Source organism: Molothrus aeneus, chromosome 12, assembly GCF_037042795.1.
Source record: "Molothrus aeneus isolate 106 chromosome 12, BPBGC_Maene_1.0, whole genome shotgun sequence".
NCBI lineage: Eukaryota > Metazoa > Chordata > Aves > Passeriformes > Icteridae > Molothrus > Molothrus aeneus.
In genome coordinates, this window is record NC_089657.1 from 4,557,082 (window position 1) to 4,581,575 (window position 24,494).

The window sequence follows — 24,494 nt, forward strand, 5'->3', positions numbered from 1 at the left end:
AGGATGTATGGCAAGGTTGCCTTTCCTCTAACTACTTTAAGATTGATTAGGAAACAGAAATATTGATGCATTTATCCAAAATAACTTAATTAAATGAAGCAAAAAATAGCGCACAGGAACATGTTGCAGTAGAAAACTGGAGCTGATCAAGATCATGAAAGGTTACATTTAATATTCCTGGACTGAAAAACATCAGGACCATTAATTGAATATCAGTAATGGAGAGTACAAAGAGTAAGAAAGTTATTTAATGTTTTCCTAACTGACTGGCGGGTTATTTCATGTTCAGTAACTTCTGTAGGTTTACAAGCTACCAGCACTTGGGGTCCTGCAGGGCATCTCAGGACAGCAGGTGAAGAGAGCATCCCAGAGCACAAATCTGCATTACCTTGGTTAATGCTCAAACACAAAGGTATAAAACCCAATGGAAAGTCAGGCCTGTGTTTGGCTGGTGTTGACAAATTGGTATTTGTCAAGGTTTGGGGGATACATTCAGCTGTCTTCAAGCACCACTGGCTGCTCACATTCCTGGAGGCTCAGCCCAGGCTCAGTCCTGGCTGCTGCTGGCTTCAAAGGGAATTTAAGTGACAAAAGCCCTGAAGGACAAGACTGCAGGGGCTGTTATCTCAAGCCACAGCAGTTTTCAGGTCTGTGGCTTTACAAGGGCTTTCTCCTCATCTGTTTTACTTTCTTTGGGAAAGGCATTAGGATTTTGTTAAAACCTCTAGAAAAACAGCGAGGATGTGCCAGATGAACTAGGGAACTTTCACTCTAGTTTAGTTTGGAAACCACCCATATCTTAATTTTAAACAGTGGCTTCTGAAATGCAGAGTAGCACCAGATCCAAGCTGCAATCAGAGAGGTTCAGACTGCTCTGTGTGGAGCCCAGGTGATTTTATTAGGATCCACCAGGAGCTCCACAGCCTGGAAAATCCAGCTGAAGAGCCAGCACCACTGATAAACTTAAAACATTGCAGATACAACAACATGGAAAAATAGGTGTTTCTGGGAAAATGAGGAACTGCAATTGAAAATACATAATTCTTAAAGCTGCATCCAAGGAGAATGGAACAAAGATCTTAAAGTACTACCCCTAGAGCTTCCCCCCACCTTGTTGCAATTGTTTCTGAAGTACCCTGCTAAAATAGGTTTTCAAACCATGCAAGACTAATCATTGCAATTTGGAGAGGTAAGTAGGCATTTAGCATGCAGGTCACAATTAGCTAAAGATGGTAGAAGAATCTCAGTCAGGCTGGCACAGGAGATTTTAAAAAAAAGAAAGAAAACATTTTTTTTCTAGCAAGAATGACATGTGATGGGAGAATAGAGGAAGATAATTGTCATAACAAAGGGAATATGTTATTATTTATTGGCCACACTTAAGCACTGGAATCCTGGATTATAGTATCTGGTGACAAATGTTGCTTGAAATTTTGTAAATATCACTTAAAAACTATGATAAATGAGTAATTCTGCGTGTACTCCACAACCAACCCTTTCAAAATTCAGCTCTGGGAAGTAGAGTGAATTTTTTTGTCCTATATGAAAAGATTAAATGCCTGAGCACCCTAAAATAATCTTCTCTTTAGGCTTCATCTTACTCCTACTGCCAGTAGAGAAATATTGCTGGTAACTGTGGCAAGAGAATTTTTAAAACCAACTAACAAACTGAACTTTGTAGTGACTTCAAGGTGTGGCACAGCCCAACCAGGTGGTCCCTTGTGCTGCTGCCAAGCCCACTCAGCCTTGTGCTGTCCCCAGCAGGGACCACTGAGCCCCGTGGCACAGGAGGGAAGGGCTGAGCTGGGGAGGGTCACAACACTCATCCCCCCGCGGGCTGAGACTATTCCTTTGCCAAAGTGACAGCTGTAAATAGGTATTTAGTGTCTAATTTCTATATCCTTCGGTATCTTAACTTATATTTAGCCCAAACCATCGCACATTTATCTGATTTGTTGCTATTAATTTCCTGGTTCCCTTTCTATTTTCTTCCTCCTCTCACAGATTCACTGGGTTATGAACTGCAGTAATAACATTTCCAAACCAATTTTTTCTATTTGAGAAGCTTCTGATATTTTTCTTTAAATCACTCCAATACTGCTGGGATACTCATTACCCTCCTCCTTCCCTCCCCAGCTCTAGAAGTGAATGCAAACAACAACGAGGGGGGGGAGTGTGGTGGAGAAAAAGCCCCAAACCCTCAGCAGTAAGTTGGCTGATGCTGGCAGCAAGACAAATCTGGCACCACACAGCAGGCAGGCAGGGAGTGCACTGCTCATCCTTTCGTTTTGCTGTGTGTGGGGATGCTGGACACCAACACCCAGCCAGGGATCCGGCCAAAGGCTCCTCTGCTCGGCGCCTGAACCCTGCTGCTCTGTGCCCGGGTGGGAGATACAGGTAAAACCAGAAATGCTTGAGATTACTGCCTTCTATTTCCACTGACTGCAGTTAGGAGAAGCCCAGGCTGCCTAATCTTATTCCTAGCACAAGCCACAGTGCAGGGGCTGTGCACATAATGCCCTCAGGTACCGGGACTTGTTCGGGATTCTACAGCAAATAAATTGGTGCAAGTGGCAGTAAAGATTTTTTTTTGGGGGGGTACACTTTGTTCAAGTTGCCTTTATAAATATTTATTACTGTTTATTTAATAATAGCTCTCTGACAGCAGGCTTTACAGCAACTTTGAGCCACAATAAACAGGCAGCCTGGGTGCCTCCTCCCCAGCCTGACTGTACCTATTCTATGTGTTATGTGTTTATCTATTACCACCACGCTTTGAGCTTATAATTTATTTCATAATGTAATTTATAGTTACATTACAAAAGCATCCCTCTGCAAACAGCAACCATGTAATATTGATAAAGCATTTAGGGACAGAACATAAATTCAACGGCTCAGATATTATGTAGTATCAATAATCTGCAGGGGGAAAAAGTGTCTGTGTAAGTATGCACAATTTATTATGGCAGGAGCCTAAACAGAGAACATCTTTCTCTGTCAAACTTTCTTTACGAGAACTTGACATCCTCAAATTCTTTTCTCTCCCACAGATGTCAGAGGACAAGACAGACAAGGTAAAAATCAAAGCAGCTGAAAGTTTTGAACATGAAAAGCAAAATATTTCTTGGCTGAAAAAAGGTAAGTTACTTTGAGTTATTAGTTACTAGTTTGTGTTCAGATATTTCTCTTTTTCTTAAAAAAAAAAATAGGCAGAAAATAGCCTATAGGCTTGAATAGGGCCTGAAATTTCTACCATAAAAATTCCATAGCTTGACTTCTGCTCAATATGCACATACAATTTCTTTTGGTACAGAAAGGCCTAAATTATCAAATTTTAAAGTAACCTGAAAGCTCATTTTTCTAATGTCCTTGCATTCCTGGGAAAGTTTCATTTGACCTGAGCAATAAGTATGGATGATCATCTTACTTTTGATGAAAAGTTTTTAGCAACTAAAACAGCTACTGAATTGGATTAATATTATTAATAATTATTTTCTTAAACATGAGTAAAGATCAAGCCTGAATCTTCAGATTTGGGAGTGTCTTATCTTAGAATAAAATAACATCAGTTGTCAGCGCTTTGGATGTACAGCAATTTTGACCCTCAAATGTAGACAAGGCATGGGGACCTTTCAGGTTTAAAAGGATGAAAAAGAAATGGTGTTAAGTAACTAATTTGCAACAAATACCAGTATTTCAAATACTACATTCTATTTTTTAAGCTGCTTTTTTCTTAAAAACGAAAAAATTGCAAAGATTTCCTTATTGTTTCTACCCATAAAGAAGGAATCTTCTTAGGATATATTTCTTGCTGAAAAAAATTTGATTTCCTAAGTTAGAACATAGCTTATTACATCTTTATGCAAAGTTGTTGGTCATAGCAGAATCCCTTTATTGCATTTATTACAGACAAGTGGGATTTGAATTAAATAGATGTTCCAAGCGTAAGCTTTCAAGATGCACAAGATAGAAATTAAATGTCCATGGCTGAGTGGAAATTGTGCTTTTTAATGAGAACAGTTGTATTCTAATCCTAAAAAAAATCATTTTGGGGAGACTCAACAAGTGACCTCATATTTTGAAAAGGCCAGCTACGGGGGTATTGGGCAACAGGCACATTTATAGCCACTGTTATATCATCTGAAAGATGTGCATCACTATTTTCAGCTCCTGTCATTAGATGTACGTTAGATCTTTTAATTGCAAAGGAGTTTGGAGCAAAGTGGGCTCGAATTAATGTCCCTGCCTTGTAGCCTTCCATGTTTTTGCAGCATTTGCACAGAATGAAAAGCTCCCACTGGAGCAGGGCTCACTGACCAACCTGCAGACTTGGCTTGACTGGACACCCAAAGTCCTCTGCTTGCAAGGGGTCAGTTAACTACAACAACAACCCAGCAAGCAGAAACTTTTCAGTTTGAGTGTCCCAGGGAGAGAGAGAGTTGAGTGAGCAAACAGCAGACATATAACTGAACTGAGTATTTATTCCATCCCTATGGAGTAAAACACAAGAGATCTGCGACTCTACAAAGGGATATAAAAGTCCAAAGGATTTTACCATGTCTCTGAACAGGGTAAGAGTGATGGCAGGGCCCTCAGAGTCCCATGTTGTGATTTATGCTCTGGTCCAGACCTCCTCCAGGAGCCAGGTGCATCCCTCACAGCTGCATGCTACCTGAGCTCATTTCACTTAGCTAGGCTACTTCACAAGGTTTGATTCCTCCAGTTCCTATGGAGAGACCCTATGCAGATTTTCAGGATCATTAGCAACATTTTGATTGTTCTGTGCTTGGAGGAACTGCAATCTCACAGAAAGAGCCAAGTGTTGACTATTGGCACTTCTCCTTTCCAAAGTGCCACCGAGCAGAATTGGGCCTTGAACATCTCCTACAGCAGCTGAGTCAATAACTGAATGTGTCTCATGAGGAAAGCAAGTTTTCCTTGAAATAAGAATATGGAAATTATTTTATCTTAAATTGAAGTTTGTTTTTAAAAAAATTTGTTGTTGTTTCTTTGCTTTAAGCACTTCTGTGGTATGCACTGGGATTTTAGAATATGGTGAAACAAATTGTCTGGAGCAGAAGCTTAACTTCTATGTTTAAATGTTTTAAAAATACCTCATGTATAGATTTCAGGCATTCCAATAAACAAAGAATTGTGGAGAACAGACTTGTACTGTTTCCATCAGGCACAGTAAGAAGACTATATGTTCTTTTAGCATCCAGTGTTAAAGAAAAGTTATTTTTATTCATGGTTTTGTATTGATTATTTGTTCCTTCTAAAAGAAACAATCATGAACCACATAGTATCAGAAATAAACAACTAGGCTGTGGTTTTAGTGTCTTTCCTAGACTTCAGTTTTTCCTAATGCTTTGCAAAGTAAAAGCTCATGGACTGGTTGTACAGTGGGTCAACAGCAAAATAAGGTATCTATACATTTTTGTTGTCTTTCAGCATTAGAAACTGTTTAATCAGGGCAGAGGGATTTTGATCTGGCTGCCAGTTATTTATCTTCTACTTTTTCTTGGAACAAGATAATTTATTTCTGCCATGAACCCTCTAAGAGCAGAAATCAAAGCCTTGTTCTGAGGGAGAACTTTCCCAAAGCAAAACAGAAACCAAACCAGCATCGTCAGAAGTATTAGAGAAAAACAGTAGGCTGGGCATCTAGGCTTCTATCTTATCAGCAGGATGAGTACAAACAGTTCAGCTCATGGCTCTGCCTCTAAATAAGTAATTTTTACCCATTGATGTGCCCTCACACCCCTGTCAGGGGTGCACCAGGAAACTGATGGCAGTTAAAGATGGCACAGGGACAAAAATGTTGCACAAGTCAGCACAGTCTGGGAAATCATAATTATGGCCTTGGTCTGTATTTTTTTTAAGGACAATGACAAATTTATCCTTTCCTTTTCTTTTTTTTCTTGTACTACGAGCCTTTTACTGGTGAAGGATCCTCTACAGTACCTGCAGAATGTAGAACCATAATTAAATAGTAATCAAAATTTTAACAGGGGAGAAGAGTGTTAAATGTGTTTTCTAGGTTAGCTTAGACTTTAAAAGTCCCACAACATCTCTATCTCTTGAGGCATTTAGCATTGAACTCTAGATGTGGATAACATGAAAGACTCCCAGAGATGAAAGTGAGAACAAGGATGGTGAAATGTTTACAGTCCTAGTCCAAGACGTCTCAGGGTAAGGAATATATGCACCAGAAATGTTTTCTGATAGTATGGAATATTCTTCAGGACTATTTATTTCTAAAGAACACACAACCACGGAGAAACCCTGCATTGGAGAGTATGCATCAGACCATCACATGCAAATCAAGCAGAATCTGTACGAGTGCGCACAGAGAAAAGGCAGCTCTGCTTGTCTGACCTCAACTCTGGTGTGAACCAACCCCAGGAAAGCCTGGGATATAGCAGCAAAACCAGACAATGACTCCTGTTTTGTGTAGGAGAGGAGACTTATTATTGGAGCTTTTTTCCCTTCCATGAGAAGAAAAGGGGACTTGCTGGAGATGGGAGTTGGTTTTGGATGGAGATACAGAGATCCCCATGTCAGTGCCTACAAAACATCAGGGCAGAGTGAAACATGGGTCCATTAGCAAAGAAGTTCTTTGAAAGTTATCTATCTGCCATGAAAAACTGGAGCAGGAATCCTCAGTGCGTGTGCTCTCCCCACTTATGCACATTTTGCCCTGACATGCACAAAATAACATAAATGACAGTGCCTAGAATATGACACGTATAAATAAAGAACATCCAATAAAACTTGAAGATAATATTTGAGAAATGTCCTCTGCAAGGTCTTGCATCCCCACCTGCTTCATGCACTCACAAGATTCCATGGAGAGAGAGTGACAGAAAAAGTGGGAAGTATTTTAAAACTTAAAAATAAAATAAAACAAAAAGGAGATATTTAAATCAGCTGTTAGGAAGAAATTCTTCCCTGTGAGGGTGGTGAGGGCCTGGCACAGGGTGCCCAGAGCAGCTATGGTAGCCCCTTCCCTGGAAGTGTCCAAGGCTGGGTTTTATGGAGCTTGGAGCAATCTGGGATAGTGAAATGCGTCCCTGCCCATGGCAGGGGATGGAACTGGACCTTAGAGGTCCCTTCCAACCCAAACCATTCTATAATTCTGCGATTCGATGAGCAACAAGCAGATCTTCACACCCCAAACAACAAAAATCTCTGGGCCCCTAACCCAACATGGCCTTTAGAGGGTCCTGTAAAATCTGGAAGCTACACCAGACATGCCTTTAGAAAGGCAGCACTCAAGGATGAGCAGCACTCCCAGGAATGACTCTGGGATGGTCCCACCTTGCCCAACACAGCCACAGCCCTGCCTTTTCACACAGGCCAGTGGCTCCTTGCACCATGGCAGTGATTTAGGGCCAGATTAGCAGCCATCTGCTGGGAAAGGAGGGAGGTCAAAGCAGAGCTAAATTCACACCAGCCTCAGCATGTGGCTTTTGGAGCTCCTTGCAAACGAATCTCTTGGTATCACTTGGTGATTGCAGCCATATGGAAACGTGGGAGCAGGCGGGAGCTTATCTGGCGGACACAAAGCTATAAAAGGTGACACTGATTTTGCACAGGGACCACAGTGGTCTGTTCACTATTTCTGCATTCACTGCAAACACAAGGGGGGGGGAAAAAAAAAAATGTTTGAGGGCCTCACACTGCCCTCCCATGGTTTCATCCCAAACTGGCCATGGCAGCTCAGGAACGCAGATCCAAGTCACACAGAAATGAAATTTCATTTCAGGATATTTTCACACAAAGCCCTCCTGTTTTATGCTGCCCAGCTGTGTACACAAATGCCCTCCATATATAACTTCCAGTGAAAAGTTAATGAAATGGCTTCCTTGCTCTCTTGCCAAAAATATAACTGAAAGTCTAATCTCAAGACTTTCTCCAAAATAGCCCCTTTTTGCACTAAAATTCTCATAAATCAGAAACATTTTTGTCTAAAATAAGCCTGTTTTCATTGTCTTGCAAATAGTAAAAAGTCTAGCCCCAATTTCTTTAATCCACTGCTCCAGCCAGCAGATTTTTTGCTGTAGGGTGAAATTCAGCCCAGTACTGAGGGTCAGTGCAAGGTCAGCACTTAAACCATAAAATAGGGCTTAAGTGGTAAATAGAGCCTCTGTTCAGGATTATATTTCACCCCTTAAAAGGACTACATTTCATATGAAAAGAGAGATTTACTTCTATCATAGACCTGGCTGTAGTGGCATTATTCAAATAAAACCTTATTCCAATATTAGTCCCATTGGGTGAGACTGGGCCACATTTCTTTGTGGTACATCCCAACACAGGAGCAGACTATTCCTGACTTCACCAAAACTTCCCACAGCCTGGTCCTGGGATAAGGGGAAAACCTTTCTATATGGCAGCACTCAAAAATGGCTTTTTCCAAGAATACTTCTCTCCCATTTACCGAGGGGCTTGAAGAGACTTTTATAAGCATTAATAAAGTGGGAAGGACACAATGCCACAAGACTGGTATTGCAGGAGAATTGTCCTGGAGACACTCAGGGAATTTCCCAGTTTTTACAACCTTCCAGCTTTATCCCTGGTTTGGGCAGACTGGAGTAAAAGTACAAGGCTTTTACTTTTGCTGAGACCATTCTCAGCGGAGTGTTTTGATCTGACTTGCATCCCTTCATTTAGGGAGTTAAATGACATTTTTAGAATTTCTTCCTAAAATTTCACAAGTCACTGAATGCAATTTTACATACAAGCTTGGACACTTGTTTCCTGAATTTTGCTGACTTGGGTCCAGAAGTTTTTTTCACTCTCTTCTTTCAGCCTGAATTAAGTCATTGCATTGAAAAGCTTTATAGAAGACTGATAGCAAAGAAAGACTTCTCAGTTTCATGTAACAGAAAATGCCAAATGCTTCTCAGATGAATGTTCTAATCCAAGCAGACGGGTTCCAGAGAAGAACACCACATACACAAAAAAAGAGCACATTTAAAAACTGATGACAAGGATCCCAGGGGGCTCAAATTCCTGGAAGATGCCTTGTCAGCTTCAGGACTATGACCAAATGAATTAATGAAGACAACCCTTCCTTTAAGTTGTAAAACAGCAGATTTAAAGACTCTTCCAGTGGAGAGGGAGTATATGAAATCTGCAATGGTCCCAGCTCACCACTCCTAATTACAATGTTATAAACTGAGGGGTCCTTGACCTTTGAGCTGCAAGATCCCTGAAGATGTAAGACTTTGGATGTACAGTAAAGACAAGGGTATTTCTCTGGGTGATAGTGTTAAAGTTTTAAAGGTTTAAAGTCATACTCCTCTGTGTGGATATCCTGGATATCTATTATAAAAATATATAAGAATGTTTATCTAGGTTTGATTGCCTGAAGTAAATTTGTTCTACAAAGGAAAAGTTTCTTTCATTCAACTGCCAGTGCTGGGGAAGACCTGAATGTATTGTTTAATTCACCTCTGGAAGTTTTCCAGACCAACTCTATTCTTTGATATACTTGGGCAAAATATTCAGAATTTTGCCCATCATTGTGTCAGTAGAACAAAACATGAAGTAACACTAAAGACACTCTTTAGTTGTTGAATATCTCAGCATCATAAACCTTGAAGCAGAACCCACATGTCCAAGGGACTCCAAAGCACTTCCTACTTAAGATGGCAAACTGGTGCATGGAAAATCTTAGCCTAAGGGTTAAGTGTCAAAGAGATGAATAATTCCATTAAAGCAACAGAGCTGCACTGGCTTGCAAAAAAATCTGATTTGTCCCAATATGCTTAAGAATAGATAGCACTAATCATCTCAGGGCATCACTGCAGCAGGAGGAACAAAGCCAGGGCTCATTTTACCACCCCAGTTCATAGAGGGAAGGGTCAAATGCCAAACTGGACCACTAGATCTGAGGCAGTGCAAGCCCATCACAACAAAAACTATGCATGCCTGATTTGAGTTAGAAGGCAGAATAATCATGGATTATTTACAGCCAGTTTTCAGGAAGTGCTTTATAGGCCTGGGAGATTACACACTGGTATGTGGAGCCAAACTGACAGTCACAGTCATACAGAGGTGTAGCAAAATCCTTATTATTGGCACAGTTCAATGAAATATTCACATTAAATATAATTAGATTATGAAAAAAAAATAGGCCTCCCCATCTGACTGAAGATTTTCAATCATTCTCTAAAATACAACTGCTTCTAAGTACTCAAGACAAAGTGCTGTGTGGATGGGCTGAATATTAGGCAGGCTGGTGGTCTACTGTGTTTGAAAGATATTACAGAGAACAAGATCAGAAGTGAAATTAGTTTAAATGTTTCTTGTTAGCTGAGATTCAACAGAATTATTTTCCATCTAATTTTTAAATGAGTATTTAGAACTATGTGCAAATAGAAAGAGACATTAAAAGTGACTGCTCTAAATGATCAGTAATAAAATGCTGGACACAAACCCTTCCTCAGAACAGCTTGGTGATTGGATCTGGGACTTCAGGTCTGGGCTCAGGGCACGTGAACATAGGAGAGTACTCAGATTCACTCCTTCCAGAAGAAGGCTCTCATCCCCAGATATCAGACACTCTGTGCAATATCATGGTTTGAAGATTCCCAAGTGTCTCTGTCTGCTCTGACCACTTAAAGCTCATTGCTCCAGAGACAGAGGGAAGGGCACCTGAGTGAAGGGATGGGCTCTAATCCTGTCAGGGAAAATATTCAGCTATCAGTAAAAAGTGGAAAATCTTTGAGATTCAACATCCAATCCAACTTTAATTCCTCGTTTCCTCACCTATCCCCTCACCTTTTGAATCCCAGTCGCCTGACCCTCTGCATGCACTGTGCAGAAGGTTGAACCTGGGAGTCTGCTGCCTGCTGGACAGAAGGGCACACACAAAAATGAGGTGCTGAAGCCCCCAGTTTCAGCTGAGTTCCTTAATAACTCCTACTGTTCCTGAGATTCATCTCTTAGAAGAGAATTGCACAAGGCCTCTTAACCCCCTGAGTGATATTTCAGTGTTGCAGAGATCTTTGTTACCCTCCTAAACTAAATTAATTTTTATTTTATAGAAGTCAAACAGTCTCTTAGGGTCTCTTGATTATATAGTCTCATTCTAATTTCAGTCTTTAATCTGAATAAACACATTAGAAAAACACAGACACAATTAACTTAATCATAAATTCAGATGGATTGTTTATTATCTGTCTAGTTAATGTGCTTATGATTGCAGCAGTTAAACATGATAATGTTGCCTTCTCTCACATATAAATGAATACACACAGCACAGAAATATGCCCAGGAAGAAAAATTTCTCCCTGAATACATCAGTGGGCTCCAGATACAGAGAAGTAGATGCACCATTCACTGCTGTGCTCTACAGAAAAACAAACATTGCCATGATATTGTTGAGACATGAAAGAACTGATTACTGACAGATTATGTTCGTCTTGCTGAAATATGTCTACAAACAGCTTCAAATGAAAGGAGATGCTACTGCAGCAGAGATGCAACTAGGAACACTCTCTGCTTTTTGTCACTGCACCTGCAATTCAAAGGAAGTGTAGATTTTGGGTAAATAAAACCACTTGAGCTCTTCAGAGTAAGGTACAGGTCAAATCAGTATCTTCCAACCGAAGAAAACTCAGACATCAGATTTAGAGAACTTTCTGCTTTGTGATCTTTGTAAATATAGTTGCCTTAAACAGAAGTTAAACCCTTCCAGCACCAAAAATTGTGTTTAGCTACATGCCCATGGCAACTAAAACTTGTGCCAAAATGCTTTCATGTATCCACAAATGCTTGGATGCCAGACTTTAAATTGGAATATGATTCTTCCTGTTCCTACAGCATATTGAATATGAATAATTATTTCAAACATGCATCCAAGTTAAGTTGTTGATTATTACTCAGACTTCCCTGTCACTAGACTAGTTTTTTAATAACCACACAGTATACCATGATGAAGTTTTATTTGCCTTCAGAATATTCAAGTTCTAACTAAATTTAAAACCCACTACACTTTTCCCCCTCAAACAAGAACCACTGAAAAATATCTACTATGAAAGTTCATGAGCAAAGAGGAAGAAGAGGGAAGATAAAAGAATGAAAACTCAAAAGTCAATTCAAGTCTCGTCAGTTTCTCTTTCTCAACAGTTTTCCTCATCTATAAATACTAAAAAAACCCCCAAATTTCCTTATTAAAAGAAAAAGAAGTTGTAGGTTAATTTTGAAGCTCTGAAGTCCATGCTTACTCCAGGAGTGGGTAAAACAATATAAGAGATGATGAGATTAGGGGAAGAAAGCCAAGAGAATCATAGGAAAAAGCAATTATGGCACCTGGTAGTCATTCTGGCTAGATGACGTGGTGACCAAATTTATTGTCAGCAGATATTTTAAGTGCTTACTATTAAAAAAAATACTATTGCTATTATAAAACAAGGCACATAAAATCTAGCATAAAGTATTTGAACTATATCCAATTCAGCTTCCAGCTAAGCAACCATTTTTTCTTTTCCTAATTTATTTATTATTTAAATAAATAAATAAATAGCCCGTGAGCTTTAGAAAGATATTCACTTCACAGTCTTGGTCCCCATCTTTATGATCAGCCCTGTTCCATCAGAAATGGGAATCACTGAGCAAAGAAATCCCAAACAGCAGTGGAAGCTTCCCCAGCTCTGGCCTGGAGGGAATCACCAATACTTGTAGAAGGATAGTACAGCCCCCATGCCTTGAAATTTTTTCATGAAAAATAAATAAAATATAAAATCTCAGCAGTGGTTTTTACAGTATGACACAGCAGTATTACTTGCATTAGGCCAATTTACCACTTATGATAGCAGTAATAGCACTAAAAGCCAATAAAAGCGGTCTGTTCGTTCAGAGATTGGCTTTTATGGCTTATTCTAAATATTATCAAGTGAATCAAAAGCTGTCATTATAGTGTCTAAAAAGCCTTCGTACCTTGTAAGCAAACAGTGTGACTTTGACAAATAATCATTAATATGCCTGTGTGAGACCAGGGCTAAAAGAGAAAGAAAAAGGAAAACCCAATATTTCACTTTACATAAATCATTAAGATCATTACAGTTAAATTTCACACAGAATAAAACAGATTTATATGTGCAATGCCATAGTTTTCCCAAGTTGGGGTTTTTTTATCTCTGTACATTTTCATAAAACAAGAACTTGTCAGAACACCGAGCAATGGATGATTGGACTGCAAATATGCATCTTCATCAGCTCTGGGAAAACAAATGGCGCATGTGTCTGGGCAGTGTCATTTGGGCCACATCTAACCTAATCTTCCCTTGACTTTCATCCTGCCTGCCAAAAATTCCTTCCTCGTGTTCTCCTGTTGCTGAACCTTACAGGGGTGGTCTCTCAAGGTCACATCTCTCACAGCCAGACATCCCTGCTCGCTGGCTCTATAATTTCTTATTGGATCCTCTTGGGTAGGCATTGCCTGGAGTACCTAGGGACAGGGAGGAGGATGGACAAGGTGGAAACACGGCAGGAGCTTCAGGACACCCTGTGGGATGGGACACCACACATGGGGAGGGTGAGCACAACACCACGTAAGAGGGTAGGTATTGGAAAACTGGGCATGGATTGTTCAAGAGCTTAATTATACAGTCCAGACTTTTCTCAGTTAAAGAAAAACTGTTAATACATAAACTAATAACTAGTGTTGATCAAAAAAAGCAGTAGAGTCTTAGCTGTGCACACACCATGTTCCCCTTCTGCTCACAGAATGATTTTTCAATGCAATGCCAGCAAAGAGGTTGCCCTTAGGTCTGCAGGGCACAGCACTTCCTCAGCTTCCCCTCACTCCCCAAACCACCCTCAGTGACCCTTTTAACCACCCTGCTAGACATCCAGGCTCCAGGCATGAGCCCATGAGCCTGGGACAAACTAAGAGCCCTAGGCCAGGCATGGCCACCTGTCTTGAGGCCTTGGGCAGCTGGCTCAAGCATTCCTGCTCCCACAGGTAGTGCTGTGCCTCTGGGAGGTTTTTTTGCCCACTCTATTTACAGTTCTGGGGGCCCCCAGGGATGGCCAGCTGGCACTGACAGCGTTATGTGATCCACTGTCCAGCTGCACATGGACAAGCAGGAACATGTGGTGCTGCTCTGCCAGGGGAATTCTTCCCCCAGCACGGCCCTTCAACAGCCACGTGTGCTTTGCAGGCAATTTATGAGAGCACAAAACCAACAGACCTCCCATTCCAAGCTTCTAATTTCTTTGGCTGTTTTTCTTTTTTTCCCCCATGAAGAACTTTCCAGAAACACTGCATTAAGAGTGAGTTAGAAAGATCCCAGGTAAAAACTGGTACTCCAGGTTTTGCCTAAGGTATCCTAAACCATGGTAGGAAACCTGTTAGGATTTACTACCTGCTTGTGTTTATCCAAGAAGAGGTGTATTAGATCCTTTCAATCTACACCAAGTAGAGCTGCTTCCCTGAAAAAAAACACCCATTGAATTATGGGTTTGATTGTTTCAGCCTAAAAAGTAAAAAAAGCAGGTAAGAGCTGCTGATCTACTTAGAGACACAGAATCTTTTGGGATGGAAGCAACTTAAAAAAGACCATCTTGTTCCCACCCTCCTGCCATGGGCTTAACCTTACAAGGAACCCCATCTTTCAGGCAGAGTGCAGCAACTACCAAGGTCCCTCCCAGACCCAAAACACAAATCAAACATCTGCCTTCCTATGCCCAGGCTTAGGTGTTTCAACAGAGGATCAGCCGTGAAGACCTAGAGAACAGAAGCTGCTCACTGAAATTAATAATGTCAGTGTTCCTCTCCCAGTATTTTGCAGTGCTGATTTCAGTCCCCAGCATTCCTATAAAATGGGAGAAAAGATGTTGCCACTCAAAGATTTGAGTGGTTTGGTCTGTTTGGTTTTCAGGCCGTGGGTCTGCAGTGCATGGATTCATCACACACAGTTTTTCTTTCCTGTATTATTTTTCCCAAGGTTTCAATCCCCCCATACTTCAGCCCCACCTTCATTCCTGTCACACTTAAGTTCTCTATTACTGCTGAAGAAAATCAGAGCACAGGACACTGCAGGTTGCTGTGCAACCCAAAACAACCCATGCACATGCTGACAAAATGAAAACATCAGATATGATTCTTTAGGCCAAGATTTCAAGAGCAGAGTCACCAGAATTATTCATATGCCTGAAGTTAGGCTTGTGTTAAGCCTGTTGCTGAATCTGCTTCTGATAGAAGATGAAGAATGCCTTGGTTTTGATTAGAGGCCACATCTTGGCTATAGTGTTGCACTGTTTCTAATTGTTGGTGTACTCAAGAAACTCTATCCTTCCACTTGAGACCACCTGGAGAAATACATTCCCCACCCCACCCCCCTAAACTTCTCCCAGGAGCCCAAAACTTGGCATTTATATAATACATATTTTCCATTCTCCCCCCACTAATGAGATGCATTGATATTTTTACCTGCTTGTGCTGTGTTTTGTTAATGGGAAATGTTTCAAACACTGCGTGGTAATGGGATATGGGATTATATATTTATTAATCTCAAGAGCACTGTGTACACCATACCAATAAGTTACAAGCAAACTGGCAGCACAGGGTTTGAGTTCTGGCAGGGAAACTCTTCCAAGCCTTGCTTGTTGGGCTGTGCTTTAAAACTTGGTGCTGAGCTGGAGCTGCTTGGGTGAACTGTGATGCAAACAGGCTGCACTGACCCCTCTGCCCTGGGTCAGTCCTGTCACAGCCAGGGTGACCTGGCCAAGGAGATGCACCTTGAGCAGCTGATCAACATGGTTTGTTGCATAATATAGAAAATCTTGTTATATGCAGAGCAATTAAAAAAAAAAAAAAAGTTACTCGTGGTGTGCCTCCATTGACAGAAAACAGCTCTTTCCACCCTTGGAGATTGTGTTTACATGCAGTGATGTCTAAATCTGCCTGTGTGTGAGTTTACACCAGATGCTGCAGTCAAATACCCCCTCCACCCTTCTCTCCTGCCCCAGTAGGTCAGCCTGGAGTTCTCAGCTAGGTGGCTTTTACAGAATTAAAGACATTTTTTTGCACAACTGAAAGACTGGCACTTGAAGATGAAGTCTGATTCACCTCCCAAAGGAAAATCAGAGAAAGTTTTATGGTTTTGCCCTCTGTAATATTCAAGTTTGTGTGCAGCAAGAAAAGGAAATAAAAACTAATGGAAAGAGATATTTCCTCTAGGATCAAAGCTGAATTCTTCCAAGAATGCATTCCCAGACTTTACTCAGAAGAAGCAGTTGTGAGGTCAAATGATTCACAAAGTCCAGCTTTGCTCAGGCACCTTGTTTTCCCTTATGAGGTAAAAAAGCCTGACAAATTTTTACTTTTCACTTGAGGTTCTCAAATCCTTTTCAGCACTTAACCACTAAAGCAGCCTATTTGCTCCATGAAGGTGATTAATAGGAGAGGAGGTGAAGCAATTACTTCGACGTGTGATTGCTTTAGGTATATGTAATACTTAGATATTCTAAATATCCAGCTTTATGAGTAGCTGAGACCCTTGACTGCAGTTTCCAGTGCCCAGCACCTCTTAATGAACTCTGCATATAGCCAAGAAATAAACAGAAATAATTTTAGCACCCAAAATTAATAGCTGTAGATGAAGTAAAAATCACAAAGGACTGACATTGACTTTAATGAGAGAAATGGGCCCTTAATAAAAATGCTGGTACTGAATTGTTAGAATCTGGCTTTCCCTGATTCTCAGTCTCATCTTCTGTTAGTTTATCACTCTTAAAAAAAAAAAATTGGCAACACCTACATTTCTGGCCTGTGATAACCTTGTTTGTGCAATACAAGTCTGGTTATTAATATATTAATATTACATTTCATTTTTTCAGCTCTGAACTGAAGCCCTAGAATTGGTTGTAAAACTAAACTTTCACTCCCGAAAATAAACATTTTTGAGGCAGATGTTCACAGCTTTGTACATAAATTTTAAGAGTCTCACTCCAGGACTGGTCACTCTGACCTCCTTCTTCCATCAGTGTCCCCACTGGAATGCAGGTTTTATTAAAAATTAAATCTGAATTCTGTAATTACTTCCAAATCCTGGATTCCCTTGGACTGCCAGGGCAGAGACAGCAGCCATCATTAGCCAGGTACAACACTGGAGTTGTTGGCATGGCTCTTGCCTTGGAATGTATGTAAATTTACATTACTGTTATTTAAGCAGCTGATTTTAAACTGCTTTCTTCATCTACATTGCCCATAATGTACATTATAAAATCCTTATTTTCACTATGGTGAAGACTGCCTGAACTCCAGCTGGATAAAGATTCTATTTGCTTTGTCTAAACAGTGCAAGCTCTCCCATATTCAATGACTACTGGAATTATTGTGTGATCTTTTCAGCTTCTAATGCATATTAATTTGTAATATACAAAACCCTTCAATAAATAATTGTGCAGACTGAATAAAAAAGCAATTTAAACTTTTTCCCCCCCTAACTGGAGACACTTTTTACAAATAGTTCTTTTAAGTAGTCTTAATAGTATCTCTTTAATATTGCCATTAAAATTCACCAGAGTTCAAGAGCAGAGCAAATTTACATCTGTTAAAATAATGGAATTGACACTGATATTACATCATTGCTATTTTAAATAATCATTCTTCATAATTCTAACCTACTTGCTTTAAGTTGCAAATAAAGGGCTTGTTCCTACTTTCATCAAAGTGGATGGCAAAACTCCCTTTGGCTTTCAGGGAGCAGCAAGCACCTAGATTTAGAGACAGGGCTCTCTGCTGATGTGTTGGGGTTTGACTGCATTCACTAATGCAGCAAAGAATAAATCCCTCTGGAAGGAAAATTACTGACAGGGGTTCTGTGAGCTCCAGACAGAGAGGATAATTGTGCTGGGCTACCCCGTTCCCAAAAATCACAGAGCTCCATAGACTACTCTGAGTTCCAAGGTACTCACAGTGTTTTTGCTTATTTTCACAAGAAAGCAACATTTTATATAGGTGTTTTTTGCCATTTTAGTGCAATTTTGTGGTTTTCCTTCCTTGAAATTTTGGGAAAAGCTGTTTGAAAAGAAGCATAATGACAGCCCTCACAAATTCACCTTCTCTTGGGAGAACATATAGAACCTTCACTGAAATTACGTAAGTGTTCTATGAACAATTCAAACTGAACCTAAAGGAATTAAAAATATACACCATACACAGCTGGAAAGCCACCTAGAAGGTGAATCAACGTAGTTCTTTCCCTGATGACAGCAGAAAATGAAGCAAGGATTTTTAAGCAATAGAGAGGATAAAGGCTATAGCTGACACTATTTAAAACTGGAGAAAAAATAGACTTTTCATTATCCATTTAGCACTCAAATGAACACAGTTTTGTACCTGACTTTACCTGAGCTACTTTTGTGTTCTTCAGAAAAATAAATCTGTGTCCACATTGCAGCTTATCACCTGTAAAATCACCACAGTTCAGCTGCCTACGTAGACCTCAAGTTTTCAGGGACAGAAATGTTTCACCTGTATCTGCACTGAGCATTTAGTGTGACAGATTTCTGGCCATGGCAGAAATCACCAGTCACTCCTCACAGCAACTTTGTGCTAATGCACCACTGAAATATGCTGAACATTTACAGGACAATAACCACCAGCTGAGTCTTAACCATAATTTTGCACTGCAGTAACAGGGCTGTTACATGTTATCTGGGAACCAGGGAACTTTATTAGCATTGTCATAAAAGCTAAAGCAGAATCAACCCCTTGTCCCAGCACCACTGACACTGCCTATTAGAAATAAGATATCCATCAAACATACTTAGATCCTAACTGAAATGGCAATTGCCTTGGGTGTCTTTAAGGGTAATTTGATTTAAAAGAAAACCACATGAGGGAACAAAATGTGACCTTTACTGTGAAGTAAGCAGCACCACCAAGACCAGGAGGAAACAAATTATTCCAGAAATACCAAGTTTTGAAGAATCGGCAGTGCTGACTTCTTTACTCCACTTGGAATTACTGACCCATTATATAACTTTCCACTTTGACAGTGGGACACCTGCCCTTGAGCTCATTTTGGGAAAAGAATGAAACACAGCTTGAATGTTAGGGAAATATTTTCCAAGCAAGGATGATTAGGCAATGCTCTGCCCTAGGAAGTGTTTCAGGCACTGTCACTTAATGATGTTTAAGGAGAAATAAGAGGGAAAACACCGTAAGGGTTTAGCCCACAGGGATTTTCGTGCCATGAAGACTGGGTCTAGCTGAACTGAGATTCTTTGAATCTGCATGATCTGTAATCCTTTTTGGCACTATTCCTCAGCTTTAAAATATTCCATTACTCCCCCATGCCAGTGGCCCTAACACAAGATGATGTCTCTGCAACCCAACCTTCAGAATAGTCCTGAATCACGCAGCAAGCCAGGGAAGGGCAAACTAAATATGTTACAAATATGGCTTTAGGAACAAACTAACTTATTTTGTGGCTTTCCAACCATATTAATAGGAGGAAACATATACCTGACATGGAAGAGCAGCTGTTGCCACAATTCTTCACCACAGGAAGAAGGAATATTCAAATATGCCCATCCCTATCTAATTAAGCCTATATTACACAGACTATTTTTATATCATAAATGTACATTCTAGATTCTTCATTCCAACACTCTTCTCTTCCAACACTAAAACCTGCTTATCTGAAGAACTCACGTAGCTGCAAGAATTTTCATTGGAAGAAATATGTTCCCATGTCATCTATTTTTGGCTTTCCATGCTGTGACAACAGAGGCTGGCCTGGTGTTTCTATATCTGAATATTTCTCAGGTAGCAGAAGAGCTGCCGCAGATTGCCAGGCACCTGCTCGAGGATGAGGTGAACAGAAAGCAAAGCAAAAGTATTTTTATTTCATCAAGAACATTTTGGCCAAGCCTTATTTGTAGGAGGTAAAAACTGAGGAAAGTGTAAACCGATGGGGAATGCAATCTTTTAATATTTTGGGATCATGAAACATTGAAATCAGAGTTCAGAACTAGAGCAGGTTTAAGATACAGTGGAGCAAAAGTGGCAGGTGCTGGGGAGAAATATCTTTTTCAGGTTAAGTGTTTTCAAGATATGGTAGTTACATTTTGGTAGATCTAATCTTCTTTGAACAAAATAACTTCTAAGAAGGCAATATAAAAATATGGAATACAAATGCCAATAGAAACCTATTGCAAGTATGAAACATCAGCAACAAGCCTGTGGCTGCTGAGTTAGGAAAAATAACCCCAATGTACTTAGATACATTATCTTTTGCTAATATACTTTTTGAAGATCTGACTTCTTTTAATAGAGCATCTATTAAGAGAAACTAATTATGATTTTATTTTTAAGGGCCTGGATTTTCTCTTTCATGTATCATCCTAACTCAGGAGAAAGGCCATTCAAGCAAATGAGATGAGGTTGGTGTGAACGAGTTTAAATGATCACACAAAGGCCTCAAGATATTTATGGGTGGAATGAGTCATTCCTGTTCTGGTTGGATGATTGCATCAGTGGAGAATTATTCTATCATCATGCAGGGCCTGAGCCTCCATTCTCTTACATCACCATACATCAGGGAACACTGTGTGAAGCTGGTCAGTATTTCAGTAGCCTAAAACCAGCAAGTTGGCAGAACTGAGCCCACAGCTCCGGTTCCACACAGCAGTTGTGCACTGACTCTAAAGAAGCTGCCCCACCTAAATCAGGAGAGCATCTGGTCTTTCATCTTTAGTCTGTTTACCTAAAGTAACTTAGCAAAGTTTAGTAAGACCTGTTTCTCATTTAAAGTGTGAAGTAAGCGTGATCAAAGAACATTCTTTTTCTAGCAACACATTCAAAAAGGTAGCTTTTTTTCTCCCTCAGTCTCCAGCAACATGCCTACAAAGGAGACATTAATTAGATAACACGAGTTGAGCTACTCAGACTCCTTTTTACACTAAATGCAGATCTGTGAGACACCTTCAGCGAGCCAAGTCTTGGAATATTTTGCAATGATTTCTGGGTAAAACTAAAACAACTATGCCAGAACCAACTGGATTTTTGCCATTTTAGGCACACACCAGCTTTGGTGGTGCTAGAACAACATGTAATCCATCCATCTCATCTCTAAGAACAAGCAATGCCAGCTATTCAAGAAGCCAGCTCACAAAGTGCTGTGGTGACTATCTAGAATAGATTATGAGAGAAAGAAACGGCTGGAATATCTGCAGTGACTGTTGGAGTTCCCAAGAAGTTTTTTCCTCACAGTAATGACTTTAGGGCTAATTAGAGGCAGAAAATCAAAGACAAATTCCCCAGACACCAGGTGTTTACCAGAAAAATCTCTTTCCCAGCCAGACACCATCCCTGTTCTCAATGGTCTCCATGAGCCTCTCCCCTACCAGACAGGAGGTGTTCTGCCTCCTCGGTGTGTCTGTGCACTTCTCACTTTGGAGAATTGGGAAGGCTTAAAATCACCTTCAAGGTGGAGAAAACCAAGCGTGGATGTTGCTTGGATCCATCTCAGCAGCCCCAGGAGCTGGCTGAGAACCAGGGTGAGGTTTTTCATGCTGTGGGCAACCAGGGCATTGTGTCTTGCAGCTCTCCTGTCCCTGCCCAGCCAGAAGTCCACCACAAACATGAACCTGGAGAACACTGGATTAAAACAACTCCCAGTGCAGTTTTAATTCCTACTATTCTACCTTTTTCTGAAGATATTTGAGCACCAAGCATTGCAAGTATTGTGGTTTCATAGTCACGTTATATTTTACTAGCACCTTGTAGTGTTTGTCTGCATTAAGTGGTGTTTTTTCTCTTTTCCCACAAATAAGAGATGTCTGCACTACAACATAACCTTTGGGCAGCTCTATTCATATCTAAAGCCTGAGGATTTTTGGGAGGGAAAAAAAGAAGATTATGTATTTATTCGGAAATTAAATGAGATTAATAATTTTGAAAGCAATTTACAAATAGCAATCAGCCACTGCAATGAAGGTCAAAAGAAAAAGGACACATTAGCAATTGAATCTCTTTCCTTCCTTTAAAGTTTTAATGCTGCATACCTGTTAATAATGGGAAATATTCTTCTTCAAGAGTAGCATTTTCAAAAATTGGTAGGATCCTTTTGCTAATTCTAATCTTCTTTTAATAAAATAATTTGCTAAAAAGGATTATAAAAAAGCATGAAAATGAAATGCCAGTGGAAACGTACTGCCTATACAATAAATAGTTAATGTATTTTCTAAATGAATGATTTAAAATAGCTATTAAAGTAAAGAGAATGAGCTTATGTTTCTAGTAATGACTTCTTTGCCTCAGAATGAAATCTGTAAATCCCTGATTGCAATTTCACATCCCAAAAGAACAAGCAGTCCTGGGACCAACACTTATTGCCTTTATCGTTAATACTAGCACACTAAATATGTAATTTTTATATCACTGGTTTGAATATTTAGATTTATACTTGTGTATGCTTTATATTTTAAATCCCACACAACCATTCTGTCACAAAAATAAAGCTCTCCTTCAACAAGGCTTTTTTGTACGTACATGTATACACAGACTTTCAGTATAACTACAATTTTATTCATAAGAGTGCATAATGATTCAGGCTGTGATTGTTAATAAAAATGCATTTCTAACCATCAAATTTGAGTCTATTATTCTAAGTTAATTGCATTTGCCCTAAAGAGACTTGCGACTGGCTGTCAGCCTATTTGTGTCAGTTCCATTTTATTCATCAGTCAATCTTGTCTCCTCTTTTTTCACATCCCATATATTGATCAAATAGATTTGTTAGCATGCCTCTGCAGCTTTAAAAAAGTTTTTGTTATTTGTCAGGTTTATTTGATTACTATATTAGTTGAGTGTTATCTTAATTGTTATTTCAATAGAAAATAAATGCCCTTTGATAGTCCCACAAGATTCCCATTAAATATAATCCATATAACAAGTTAGTGGATGAAGTGAATGTGGTAAGAAAATAAACACATTAAGCCATTTTTAAAAGGTGGTATTAATCTGCAGCTGTATTGTACTTGATCCAAAAGACAGGAATAGAAATAAGTACAGTGTAAAACAATTTTGATAAACATCAGTGCCGTATCATTGCATATTATGCTATGCATAAAATACCTTAACAAAAAGATGTGTGATATAAAATAAACTGAGGCCATATCTGGAAGAATGGGGTTTGTGGTTATGTGTGAAATTGAACTGCATTAAATATGGCTTTTGACACTAAAAATTAGGCTAGAGAGGCAGTACACAAAGGGAGGTGGAAGTGCTGTTATATGGGGCAAATTTTTGGTAGGGAGAGAAAAAAGGACACCAGCTTTCAGGAAAGTATTTATTGCAGCAAAAAGTAAGCATGTGTAGAGGTAGCTTCTTCCTCCACAAAGGTGTGATACAGTTTAGTAAAATAAAGAAGAGTTTAGCTAGATTAATATTTGGAGACAGCATCTTGCGCACATCAGTCCCTCAGTTTGGGTAGGGAAGTCACAATACCAAAATTTTTACTGCAATCTTATCTAAGGGGAAGGTGATGCAACCAGTTTTCCCTTACGAATGTCTCAGAAACCTGTCTCTCATATCTTCATTATCAGCAAGGTTACATAACCCTGGCTCCTTGCCCAACCTTAAATCTGGGATCTGCCCAGCTGGTACCTGAACTTACATAGTGTCAGAAATATCATCTCATTTTAAAAGATATGAGAAGTCCATATGTTTTAAGATAGCTACTCAAGATATAGAAGCATTGATTTAATAAAAATTTTAGGAAGCATAATCTACTGCTTTACCTGTATTGCAGTACATTGACTGAACCCGTTACTTCCTGAAACTGAGATGAAGAACCTTATGAAAAACTAAGTTTCTTTCATTTCTTTGGCCAGGATTAGTCAATCATCTGACTTCAGAGAAGTTTGGGTTCTGGTCTGAATAATTATCTATAACCAACTGCAGGGAGAAGGGATGAGAGTAGGCACAAAACCAGACTTTCAAAAAAGCAATTTTTTCCTGGCTTATTCTCTTCAGTCAAGGTGAGATGACTTGCAGCAGGATGGGCTTGTCTTCCATTGATTTCTGTAGGGGTTTAGGCAAGACTGAACAACAATCCTACCTATCAGGTAGAGCTGGAATGATGAACACCACCCTAAGGGGGACCTTTCTCATTAGAGCAGGAGCATTTTTAAAGGCCTATACCTGGCTGAGGATGCTTGAAAAATCCAATTCCTAGACTGTTTTTCATCTGGAACCTCTTTATCAGTATTTCATACTAAACTACCATGCTAAATCTTCAGATGCCCTAAAAAAACCCTCAAATTTGCAGTCGTCCTAGAGCTGTTAGCAACACTCCTGTGATTCAGAAGCACACGGTGTGATGATAGTTTCAAGCTAAACTGTTATGACCAGCTAGTATGGAATCTAAACAGGAACAGATGAGAAGAATACAGCCTCAACATTTGAGACAACAAAGCAAGAGTGAAATGATTGCTACATAAAAGACATTTCAAAGACCTCC

General features: G+C 39.8%; 1 protein-coding gene across 1 annotated transcript in view; it reads left to right on the top strand.

Moving 5' to 3' along the window:
• Window positions 1-3,050: 3,050 nt before the first annotated feature.
• The window catches only part of MDFIC2 (MyoD family inhibitor domain containing 2), a 41,242-nt gene continuing 19,798 nt past the window's right edge, over window positions 3,051-24,494 (top strand). The window contains exon 1 of the mRNA XM_066558405.1: window positions 3,051-3,138. Coding sequence (XP_066414502.1) covers window positions 3,051-3,138 — 88 coding nt within the window. The remainder of the gene's footprint in view (window positions 3,139-24,494) is intronic.